The sequence below is a fragment of the Microtus oregoni genome, unplaced genomic scaffold, assembly GCF_018167655.1.
Source record: "Microtus oregoni isolate MIOR12 unplaced genomic scaffold, Mior012 000020F_ref0000438, whole genome shotgun sequence".
Taxonomy (NCBI): Eukaryota; Metazoa; Chordata; class Mammalia; order Rodentia; family Cricetidae; genus Microtus; species Microtus oregoni.
Window position 1 is genome coordinate 24,563,558 of NW_024543079.1, and position 12,586 is coordinate 24,576,143.

At 42.5% G+C, this 12,586-nt stretch overlaps 1 protein-coding gene across 2 annotated transcripts in view; it reads right to left on the reverse strand.

Moving 5' to 3' along the window:
* The window catches only part of Pcsk2 (proprotein convertase subtilisin/kexin type 2), a 227,795-nt gene that overhangs the window by 36,627 nt on the left and 178,582 nt on the right, over positions 1-12,586 (reverse strand). For both annotated transcript variants that reach the window (XM_041670371.1, XM_041670370.1), the window contains exon 6: positions 4,720-4,796. In XM_041670371.1, the coding sequence (XP_041526305.1) occupies positions 4,720-4,796 (77 nt within the window). The remainder of the gene's footprint in view (positions 1-4,719; positions 4,797-12,586) is intronic.

The window sequence follows — 12,586 nt, forward strand, 5'->3', positions numbered from 1 at the left end:
GGGATCTAACTAGCCTCTGCGGCAGGCAGCATGATGGAATCAATAGCAGTGTGCTCCTTCTGGGCCCGCAGCGGGCAGCTGTGTTGATGTGGAGCATGCTGCGGTGAGAATTGCTTAAGGGACCAAAGAGCCTGAATGGCAGTGGCACACCAGAGTTGATGCCCATGTCCAGAAAAAGTCACCCAGAGAGGTGATGGCATGTCCCTGCGATGGTACAGCTGGCATGAGGCTTTGGTGGAACAACGGCAGATCTTGGCTGAGCTCAAGGCTCCCACCTCTCTGGGTGACAGCAGTTTTTGAGTTCAATGGGATAGGGACTCTCATAAATGACCCTGGCTCAGTTTCTCACCCAGTCACACAGTCTGTCCTCTTCTTTCTCTTAGCAGCCCGTCTCTCCTCCTCCATGAACCCTTTTTAGGATACTGCTCCCTGCACTACCTCTTCCATCTAGACCAGATGTCCAGGGAACTCCTTGAATGCATCCTGTATATGTATGTCTTCCTTTCATCGTCTTTACTCCTATGTCCAACTCTACCTTTGATTTTCATTTAAGTATTAGACCAATGAGCCCCTCTCTGGTACAAATTTGCCCCTACCATTGTGTGATCTTGTATAAATGATGTTAGCTGTATGTTTAAGGATCATGCTGGTTATTCAGAGACTTAATGGTAATTAACTAAGTTAACACATGCAAAGCATTAAGACTGCCTTAGAGACGGTAACGTTAGTTTAATGCATGTTAGTTTGTTGTGTAAAGTTAGCCTTGAATCCAGCCAGCGTTGTGGTAATTCAAGCATGTGCTTCCTCCTAATGTAATGTGGTAAGCTCCTCAGAAGTTTGCAGAGCAAAATTAAAGCTTTTACAAACTCAACTCCCAGGTCTGTTCTGCTGTAGGAAGTCTTACAGCTAGTGGTTACCTGCCCACGGGGGTGTGGCCTCTTATACTAAACATATATATGCCGATGTAGAGCATGCATCCAGCCTCTCTGTTCTGGTTGCGGGATTCGTTTTCTGATCTCCGTTCAAACAGATGATTCTGATTTGTGAGTCTACCCCTAAGTAAATAACCATCTATTTCTCAATTCTGAGCTAGTGTGGGATTTCTTTTAAGCGTCCATCCACACTGTTCATTGCCTATTTCTATGCCTACTGCATTTTAAGTTTATTTCTCAGATCATGCTATGGTTGGGACAGAAAATGTGTGTTGAAGGCTTGTTTGCCAGCTGACAGCAATTGTTTTTTGGGCTGGGGTGGGATTAAAGAAACCAGGAGGTGAGGTCTAGTTGGAGGAGGTAGTGCTTACACATGGGGGTTAGGTTTACCCTGGCTTTTTCTCATCTCCGCTTCCCGACAGCCATAAGGAAAGCTGCTTCTGCCCCGCTAAACTCCTGCCCCCATGATATTCTGCCTCTCCTGGGGTTTGTGGACTGAAGTCTCCACACCTGTGAGCCCAAATAAAACTTTCCAACTTTTAAATGATCTCACTTGGCTATTGGACCTAATGACAAAAGTCTGACACATACTGGACTAGAAAAGGTGTAAACAAACTGAGCAAATGCAATTTCCAGCTCTCAGCTGTGACAGCAATTAATTCATGACCAGTCTCATTTCCTCAACACCCCAACCTGTCCACCTCCTGCACCAGGTTATAGTAAGCAGTACTGAAGACAGTACCGGACACATTGCTCTTTCATTCTGCAGGGAACTTTTAGTAACATAGCCTACACATGGAGGAAAGACACCCTTTTGACATTCTCTTCATGTCAAGCAGGTGCCAACATTTTGGGCCAAGGCTCCTTATGTGGCGGACTTGAATCTTATCTTTCCATCTGCATCCAATCAATTGCAATCCCTGCTACGTTTGCGAGACTCCAAGTGGAGTCGGGAAGAACCCAATCTTTGCAGCATAAGTTGTAGTGGCGGAAAGTTTTTGAAATGACTTGGCAGTTGGGAAAAAAGTTATTTATTGATCAGAATGGATGGACACTTTGTCTTGAGTCATTGACTTCCTAGGACACAGGCAGTTTGCTTGCCTGACTCACTAGAATTGTGTCTCTGGTAAACTTGTCACTTGGGAATTCTTACTGCTGACAGTGATGGATTTTTGTTACACTAAACACTAATTAGTTTTAATTAGAGGCTCTTAGTCTGTTTAAAATGGAACTTTCAAGAACAAGCTTGCATATGAAAATATTTAAGAGATAAGGCACTTCTATAGAGTTTTTTTTTTTTGTTACTATTCCTACAAGTATCACACAAGAAGGGTTAGCTTGGAGGAGACTGAGTTTATATTCAGGAAAACCTTCTCTATCTGCTTGGGTCAGTTTACCAACACCTAATACCTCTTAGCTACAGAGAGTTAGCATGTGGTCTGCTCTTAGCTACAGAGAGATAGCATGTGGTCTGCTCTTAACTACAGAGAGATAGCATGTGGTCTGCTCTTAGCTACAGAAAGATAGCATGTGGTCGGCTCCAAGTCTTGCCACAGCTCTTTATCATGCTCACGAGAGGACCAGGAGTTGATCAATGCTGGTCAGACCCAGCTCACCCCAGCCTTCCAGATTCCCTGCTAGTTATGTATAAACTCTTGCTTACAGACATTGTCTGGTAACTTTATATCCTTGGGTCTAAAACGGTTCTCTGATAAGGTGCTAGGATGCAGGGTTATATGTCATGGGAATAAGAAAGACTTCATGACCAGAATTCTCAGATCTTATTAGATACATTCTCACCTTACAAAGACGCCCTTCCAAGCACTGCATGGTCATATTCCAGCTGCAAGGACTTGGCAGAGAGTGAATTATGCTACCGCACACTAGTAACCATCTCTTAAAACTGTTATAGAATTGAATTTAATTCTTGTCTTTATTCTCTCTGTATTTCTGAAGTTGTTTAGCCTCTACACCCATGCTCCCTAGCTTGGTAGGAAGCTGACCTAAGACACCTGCTTCATTGATGATATGCCCTGGCCATTCTGGATGTCATACTTCTTGTATAAAAAAAAATGATGCTTATAAAAATGGTGCACATTTGGTCTGGGCATGGTGGTGCATATCCAGAATCCCAGCACTCAGGAGACTGAGGTATGAGGCCTGTTGAAAATTCAAGGTCAGCCTGGAATGCGCAGTAAATTTGAGGACAACCTGGATCACAAATCATGATCCTACTTCAAACCAAAGCAAAAAGGGAAATAAAGCATGACCTGTTATCAGTTTTGACTGAACCCAGTTTTTTTTTTTTTTTTTTTTTTTTTTGGAGACAGGGTTTCTCAGTAGCTATGGAGCCAGTCCCGGAACTCGCTCTGTAGACCAGGCTGGCCTCAAACTCAAAGAGATCTGCTTGCCTCTGCCTCTTGAGTGCTGGGATTAAAGGTATGTACCACCACTGCCTGGATGAACCCGAAATTTTTGATTAGGGAAGTCATTCAGTCTTTTTCGACCTTTACCCTGTCACTAAACTGAAGGAGATACTTCTGTTTTATCTATCGCTTAGGTTGCCACAAGAAGCAAGAGCAACAAGAAAGTGATCTGCGCATGGTGCACTTTTATGCTGTGACTTGAAATTCATATACTTTATGATTCTCACCCAAAGCCAGGGATAATATGTAAGCAGAAGCTCTATTTATGATTTAATTTACTTTAAAATTTAAAATAGTTTATTTTTAACTGATACATAAGATGTAAATATTAATGTTATCATGCAACATGCCCATATATCATATTTAGATTGGGTTTATCATCTCTGTCTCCTCAAAGATTTAACCATTTCACTTTGATGAGGATACTTAAGTTCAAGCTCTAGTTTTCTGAAATACGTAGATACCACCGTCATCTATAGTCACCCTTCTCCGGTAACCCTTACTCATCTCTAACTGTGACTAAGTTCAACCTTTCCCCACGCACCAGGTTTGAAACTTAGAGCATTTTTGGAATAATCCAGACACCCAAATTTCTAAATATTTCTCATATGCAGGCAAGCATATAAGCAAGATGTTTACTTGAAGAAAGGAGAAGCCACATTTATATAGTCAGTAGCAAAATATGATGGAGAAAAATGGTACCCTCAGATGGATCATATGGTCCATATTTCTAACCTCTGTCAATTACACTTTTGTGGGAAGGACTACCTGAGCTGTTATGAGGTTATAGCAGGAATATTTTTAAAAAATATATCAACACCAAACCACCGACAAAATTTTTATTGGAATGGTGTCAGGTATGAGGGTGCATGCCTTTAATCTCAGCAGTCAAGAGGCAGAGGCAGGTAGATTTCAGTGAGTTTGAGGCCAGCCTGGTCTACATAGTGAGTTATAGGCTAGCCAGAGTTATACAGTGAGTCCCTTGTCTCAAAACAAAACAAAACAAAACAAAACAAAACAAAAGTTTCTCTGGAATAGCTTTAATAGGATAAGTGAACTCTTAAATTACTGTAGTAAGTTGAGAAAAGTTTTCTTCTTGCTGTTTTTTCTTATCCATAATAGGTTAGATTGGTAAACCATTTCTAGTTCAATGGAACAAGATGATAATCAAATGATAATTCTTGACGGCCACCGTAATACTAGAAATCCAAGGATCAAGAAATGGAGCCACTATGAAGAAGAACATACATAACATCGTACAGTGTTGGTATGATTTGTCTGGTGACACTCAAGCCATAAACAAAACAGAGCAAAATGAACCCCAATGGCTAACAGTAAAGATGTTCCAAGGCTCAGCTTACCTGTTGAACCAGTCATCTGTGTATCGGGGGTAGGGATAGGGGTCGTTGCTGCTGAAGTCATAACTTGCGTCGGAGTTCTGAAAAACACAAGGGATCTCAGGTCAGTAAAGCTGTAAACACATAAAGGGGGTCCTGGATTTGTGCCTCCTCCTTGGAGGGTTGTGCCAATGCTCTCTCTGCATTTTTGCCTTTTGCACATATTTTTATTTATTATATATATTTTATTTTCATATATTGCAATCTGTGAGGGCCAGTCCTTCCAAAATTGTGACAGACTGACATGTGTCCTTAGAGTCTGTGACTCCTATTTTAAGCCTTCAAGGACTCAGCAAACATGAGTCCAGGGTTCTCCAGGACAACTTCATTTTAAGTTGGGGCACACAGATCAACATCCTCATCTCCCTCTGCTTCCTGACTGCAGATACAGTGTGACCAGCTGCCTCATGATCCTACTGTCACGGTGAACCACCATCACCAGCAGAAATTCCCCCACCATAAGGATTGTCTTCAGACTGTAAGCCCAAACAACCCTTTGTCATAGTAATGAGACATGTAACTAACATCTCATGAAACTCCAGTCTTCAGAGGCAAGTCTCCTGTCTGCCTTGGCCACAGTGGTGAGTAAGTCCCCAGATGTAGGCCCTACTCCCAACCACACACAGGCTTAAATCCCAGGGAAACTTTATGATTGGCAAAGTTTCAGTCTTTGTCTGATCTATAGTCTTTGTCTCTGGGGCAACCTGCCCTCTCAGAGCTGACATTTCTCCCCCTTGACTTTCTTTGAGATGTTTGTATTTCAGTTCTTTTTAAGAAAATATTTTGAAAACACTTATTTGTCTTCCTAAAGTATGTTGTTACTCTTAAACTTCACTGAAATTTTTAGAAATTGAGCATTCTTATGTGGAGTGAGTAGGGCAGGAATACTAAAAGAAGCATAAGAATATATGTATAAATATATACTTATAAATACATATAATAATATTTATAAAACTTATACATATATTTATAAAAATATAAAAATAATAAAGCTGTAAGTATAAATATAAATACATATTTTTCCTTTTCTTTTAGGCTTCAGAGTTGATATTAGGACTTAAGCAACAGATCTTGAAACACATTTGCTAAGACTCTGGTTGGTTTCTCCATAGAAGTGATCCAAATTCTCTGGTCTAGACTGAGCTGGCAATGGCTCTCGGCATGATTAGCATTTGTGAGGTCCTTAGAGTGAGCCCCCCAAGTGCTGCCTTTTTCTTCTGAGCTGTGTTCTTGGAGTGGGGTGGGTACAGGCTGCAGTGGCAACTTGACACAGGTCTCGGCTCATTCTATGACAGGGTCAAGGGTTAAAGACTATAAAAGTTCTGTGAGGTACCTCCTCTTACAGTACCAGGTCAGTCTTGCCCTTTACATCACTGACTCCCCCCTCCCCCCAATTTAAGAGAAAGAAAGAGCAGAATATTCTTGAGATTAGTGAGACCCAACTAGCCAGGAAGTTTTGGTGGTCAGGACAACGAGGACCTAGGGTTTGGGCAGGAGTTTATGAACTGACAGCTGATGTCTGGGGAAAGACAATGCTGAGGAGGACTTGGGGATGATGATGAGAGCTAGTACCATGACTCGTACCTCTCCCTCCTTCTTCACACTGAGCTTGTGTCTGAAGCTAGGGACAGGGAGGGCTGGGGCACAGCTGAGGTGACCAAGTTCTATTAGAGGAAAACAGATTCTCTTCACTTAAAAAAGATTGACCTTTTGCTTTTGTTTATATGTTTACGCCGGAGTGAATTTATGTGCACAGTTTATGTGCAGGTGCCTACCGAGACTAGAGGGCATCAGATCTAGTGGACCTGGAATTACAGGCAATTGTGAGCCTGGTGTGGGTACTGGGAACCAAACCCATTTTCTGCAAGAGTCATAATCACTTGTAACCAAGAAGCCCCCCCTCCAGCCCCTTCTGTTCTCACTGCCTAAAGGACCATGCATTCTCCACTCTGTCCTTTCCGGCACGCACACTCCATCTAGCTTTGGGGTTGAGGTCTTTTGACTCCCATTCCTGACTCTTGGATGCTGCCCTAGGAAGGGTAAGAATTAGAAGGAAGGCCTGAGAAATTCTGAAAACCTTGAAACTAAAATGCCTTGAGTCCCGTGGGCACTTTTATAAAAAGAAGAAAGACCTTGCATTGTCAGATTTTCCTCAAAACAGATGGTGGTTCAGCCATCTGTTAGACCTAGTAGTTTTTTTTTTTTTTTTTTTTTAAAATATATTTAATTTGATGACTAAGCCTTAGGTCCTTGGGTAAGAGTCTATGCTGAACATTAAAGAAGGCCAACAGTGGGTCTTTTGGGGCTGTGTGTTTTCTGTCCCCAAATCTAATGGTTTATAGCAAGAAAAGAAAAAAAGCAATACCGTCAAAGGTTCCATTTATGCTTTAATAGGCAAACTGAATCACTGATTGACTTGACGACAACGTGCCTGCTGTAAAATTATCTGTGTACAAGAAGTTAAACTGGCCTTGAATTATATTTAACTTTTCTATGGCAGCCATAGAAAACACTTGAGAGGACGTGACACTGTGGTCAATCGAACACTCTGATTACTTCAGGTCTAGCTAGACGCTCGCTTAGATTTTTGTGACTTCTTCATAAAATACCTCACTATCTTTTTTTTTCTTTAGAAAATACGAGTTGTTTGGCAAATATAACTTAATCTTCCATGATTCAGGATCGTGGTGACTCAACTGTCATTAAGAACTTGAATTATCATTGTGGGGAAAGATTGGGCCGAATCCAGGGTGACCTCAGGGCTTCCCTAGAAGTCATGTCTGGGAGAAACTTCAGAATACAGTTCCTTTTCTCTTCTCAAAGTTCATTGCAGGGAGTGGGGGACAGACCGCCTCTGGTGTTTCCGGTAATTTAATAACCGAAGACTGAGTTTCTGAATATTTGAATACATAGAAAGCGAGACTTACTTTACTCTTATCAATATGGTTCAGTAATTTGAGTTCCAGCCAGTGTTAGCCTCATGGACGTGTCACACAGAGGGTCAACACATGCCCAGAGCTATGGAAGGACAAGGGAGGCACTGGAGGCACTCAATCTCACAGCCTCCTGTTTGTCAGACCTGGAGCTATGTTTGTGTGACCAAAGGCACACTTCAGACGCTCTAGGCAGAAGGCATACTGAAGCCACTGCTCAGGGGAGATGGACACATGGAACATATAGTCTGCATACAGGTCTCAGCCGTCTTATAACAAACACTCTTTTTGAGCATGCCACACACACACACATAATAAAATAGGATAATATTTAAGTCTATATCTCCCTATATCTCCCCCAAGCTCCCCTAAAAAGTTGTAACACTCTAGCACTTTGACCATAATAGGCGAGGGTATCAGCTGACATGTTTAATTTGGGCACTGCTGAAGTGATGGCATAGATCAGGTTTTTTTTTTTTTTTTTTTTTTTTTTTTTTTTTTTTTTTTTTTTTGCACCAAGGAACAAATCTGTGGGTTGACCCTAAACTGAGAAGGTGGTTGTTGGTTGTTTAGATTAGGGCTGTAATACACAGTTGGGCAAGACATACCTGGCCCAAGGGGTACAACTGGGGCTGCAGCTGGGTTGGTGGCACTTCAGGAAGGGGGCCTGCCACCTTCTCATCCACCACCCAGATGAGCACCTTTTCAGATTTGTTTGCTGTTTCGCAGTTCTCCAGCCGTTAGAGAGTTCATGCTTCAGTCCCACACAAGGGCATTAGGTATGCGCTGGGGTATCAGTCACAACAAGAAATAGGTCTACGTTGCTGTAGTTACACCAGTCTGGTCCTCAGAGAAGTCAGATGAGGGAGATAAGATGTCCCCAGTGAAATACAGTTCAAGACTTACGGAATGTCTCAAGCAATAGGTGTTTATGACTTGGGGATAGGGTGGCATGTGATTAATTGCCGACACAATGCCAAGCTGCAGGAACTCCGAATAAGAAACATCACTTTTGTCCCTTCGTTCTGGATTGCTACTTTCCCTGAAGGCATTTAACCGAATCGCCCAGCTAGGAGCTGTGTAACCGTATTAGCTGAAATTGCGCTGTGCTCACGGGCTAATGGAAGAGAAATGAGCTTCCCCAGATAGGCTTTAAACTGCAACCATATTGCCCCAGCACACAGCTCATCTATATGGAAACAGAGCAACCAAATAGCCCAGTCCATTAGTGCCTCAAGAATTTTGCTACTACGCCTACTTGCATCTAATATGGTCATGGTTGAACGTTCCCAACTGTGCCTATTTGGATTTTCCTCAAATAATTCTCCCCCATGCACTGGTTTAATGATAATGTTCAGCTCACTTTTGACTGAAACCAACATTAAAGGGATTTATGTCTATATTAAGCCTGGTTATAAAACTTAATGAAATTTAACATTCCTCTAGCACTCCAAAAATTAAAAAAAAAAAAGAAAACTAAAAGAAAACGGGGATGTGCCGTCAGAAGTCCGTCTGCAATTTTCCATCTATGCGCTTCAGGGTTCCAAGGGCATTTGCTTCCTCTCTCTCACAATGCCCTCTGGTGGCAGATTTGACGTCTCTTCTCACTAGGTCTTGTTCTTGGAAATTCTAGCTACTTCTCTAGCTACTGACCTAGAATCTAGGAAAGATGCAGCCCAACAGCAAGGACACCCGAGTGTCGGCATGCCTCAAGCCACAGAACTCTGCCTGGACTGCTTGAGTTGCCCAAAGCTGCTGAGGAGATCCTCGCTGTGATACTGGACGCCGCCCTTATCAGCAGGATTGGGAGAGGCATCAGGTTCTAAATCTAAGAGGAGACAGTGATAATAATAATAGCAATGATGAAAATTTCTAAAGGTCAACACATAGTGCCCTAAACTAACAGCGTCTTAATTGTTTTTAGAGGAGTAGAACATTTTCCCCCTTAGATATTTCTCCAAAGCCCATGGAGTACACGTAGATGGAAGGGTGGTCAGTTGCTCACAGAAATAGCCAAGGTAGCAACTTGGAGTCCCCTTTAGGATGACCACTGCCTGTCTGTGTCTCCTTGGCTTGTCTTCAGATCTTAAATGGCCTGGGATGCATTTATTAGGTTAGACTGAAGCAGATACTCTCACACACAGTGTGTATGTGCATGCATGTGCGTATGTGTGCATGTGCATGCATGCGCGTATGTGTGTGTGCATGTGTGTATGTGCATGCATGCGTGTGTGTGTGCATGTGCGTATGTGTGTATGTGCATGCATGCGTGTGTGTGTGCATGTGCGTATGTGTGTATGTGCATGCATGCGCGTATGTGTGTATGTGCATGTGCGTATGTGTGTATGTGCGTATGTGCATGCATGCGTGTGTGTGCATGTGCGTATGTGTGTATGTGCATGCATGCGTGTGTGTGTGCATGTGCGTATGTGTGTATGTGCATGCATGCGCGTATGTGTGTATGTGCATGTGCGTATGTGTGTATGTGCATATGTGCATGCATGCGTGTGTGTGCTTGTGCGTATGTGTGTATGTGCATGCATGCGTGTATGTGTGTATGTGCATGCATGTGCGTATGTGTGTATGTGCATATGTGTGTTTGTGTGTGTGTGTTTTCTATGTATGCATGTGGGAAAGCCAGAGAACAATCTTGGATTGTGTTCCTTGGGTGTTGCCTGTCTCTTCTGGGGTGGTGGTGTATGGAGGATGGTGAGGCAGGGTCCCTCTTTCCCTGGCCTGGAACTTAGAGGTAGCCAAGAAGCCCCAGAGTTCTGTTTGTGTCCACTGCCCCAGCACTGGGACTGCAGGCATACCCCACTGCGCTGCCTTTCTTCACACAGCTTCTGGGGATTGAACTCAGGTTTTCTGCTTGCTTGGCAGTACTTTGCCACCTGAGCTCTCCTCGTTCTGCCACACAGGCGCGTGCTCCTGGGGCTATCCTTTGGAGGCTGCTACTAATTGGAATTCGACTTCTAGTGTCCACTCTAAGCCAGGTAAGACTCTGTGGGAGTTCTTTATATCTTTATATATTTTGGAGATCAGACCTTTGTCTGTTGTGGGTTTGATGAAGATCTTCTCCCAGTCAGTGGGGTGCCTTTTTGTCTTTGTGACAGTGTCCTTTGCTTTACAGAAGCTTCTCAGTTTCAGTAGGTCCCATTTATTCAATGTTGCCCTTAATGTCTGTGCTGCTGGGGTTATACCTAGGAAGCGATCGCCTGTGCCCATATGTTGTAGGGTACTTTCCACTTTCTCTTCTATCAGGTTCAGTGTGTTCAGATTGATATTGAGGTCTTTGATCCATTTGGACTTGAGTTTTGTGCATGGTGATAGATACGGGCCTATTTTCATTCTTCTACAGGTTGACATCCAGTTGTGCCAGCACCATTTGTTGAAGATGCTTTCTTTCTTCCATTGTATACTTTTAGCTCCTTTATCGAAAATGAGATGTTCATAGGTTTGTGGGTTAAAATTCGGGTCTTCTATACGATTCCATAGGTTGACTTCTCTGTTTTTATGCCAATACCACACTGTTTTCATTACTGGGATAAAACCGGACTCTCTGAATATGGCGGACAATGAGGGCTGCTGAGAAGCCAAGGACAATGGCACTGGGTTTAGATCCTACTTCATGCTCTGGCTTTGTGGGAGCCTAGCCAGTTTGTATGTTCACCTTCCTAGACCAGGATGGAGGGGGGAGGACTTTGGACTTTCCACAGGGCAGGGAATCCTGACCGCTCTTCAGACTGCAGAGGGAGGGGGAGAGGAGTGGGGGGAGGGAAATGGGAGGCTGGGAGGAGGCGGAATTTTTTTTCAATAAAAAAAAATAAAAAATAAAAAAAGACTCTGTGGGAAAAAGCATGCAATTTTATTTTAACTAGTCACCACTTCAAATGGAGCATGTCCTTATTCATACGTCTATATCAAGGCTGGCTGTAAAACTTAATGAGATTTAGCTTTTCTCCGGCACTCCACACAAATATTATGGTCAGAAATTTGTTTGAAATCTTTCTTCTATATGTGGAGTGAAAGTTATGGCGAGATGAGCAGTTTCATGACATTGCCACTCATGTAATTTCAATATTTGACAACTATGAGCTATTTACTGGCCTTTCTTGGTGTTCCTTTAAGCAATCATATGTTGAAATGAAATCTCCAATGTGTTGGTAAGAATTTTTTTTTTTTTGGAGTGACTGGGGTCATGAGGGTGAGGCCCTTGCAAGTGGGATTAGTGCCCTTTTAGAAGCACCCCCAGAGAGCTTGTTTGTGCCCCACCACAGGAGGATGGTACAAGAAGGCGCTATTCATGAGGACTAGATCCTCACAGACGCTGGATATTCTGGTTCCATGATCTTGGACTTGTAGCTTTCTGAACTGTGAATAATCTCTGTTGCCTAGAAATTACCCACTCTGAGATATTTGTTATAGCAGGCAAAATAAACAAAGAAACTTGGTCGTTCTATGTGTTTTAAGTATTTAAAAAAGACCTTGAAAATGAATGTTGTGAGCATTTTGTTGGTTGTACAACTTGGTGCAGTTCCTTCGAAGAGAAAATTGGCAATATCCATCAAAATAAAAAATGAACTTTTGGGCCTAATAATCCATCCCTAAGACCCTAAAAATATATTTGCATATTTAAATGTATTTATGTAAGTTACATATTTAATTAAATACTATATATTTAAATGTATTTAAGACATTTACGAGTATAATGTTAAAAGACTAAAAGTATCCCAAATAATCAAGACTGTGGATGAGTTAAATAAATTATAGTTCACTAAGATGCAAAACTCTGTACCTCTGGCAAAGGATGAAGTACAAGGCTTGCAACGCACTCATTCCCAAGAAATGCCGTTCAGTAAAGATGGCAACACGCAGAGCAGAATGCATAATGAGCTTTC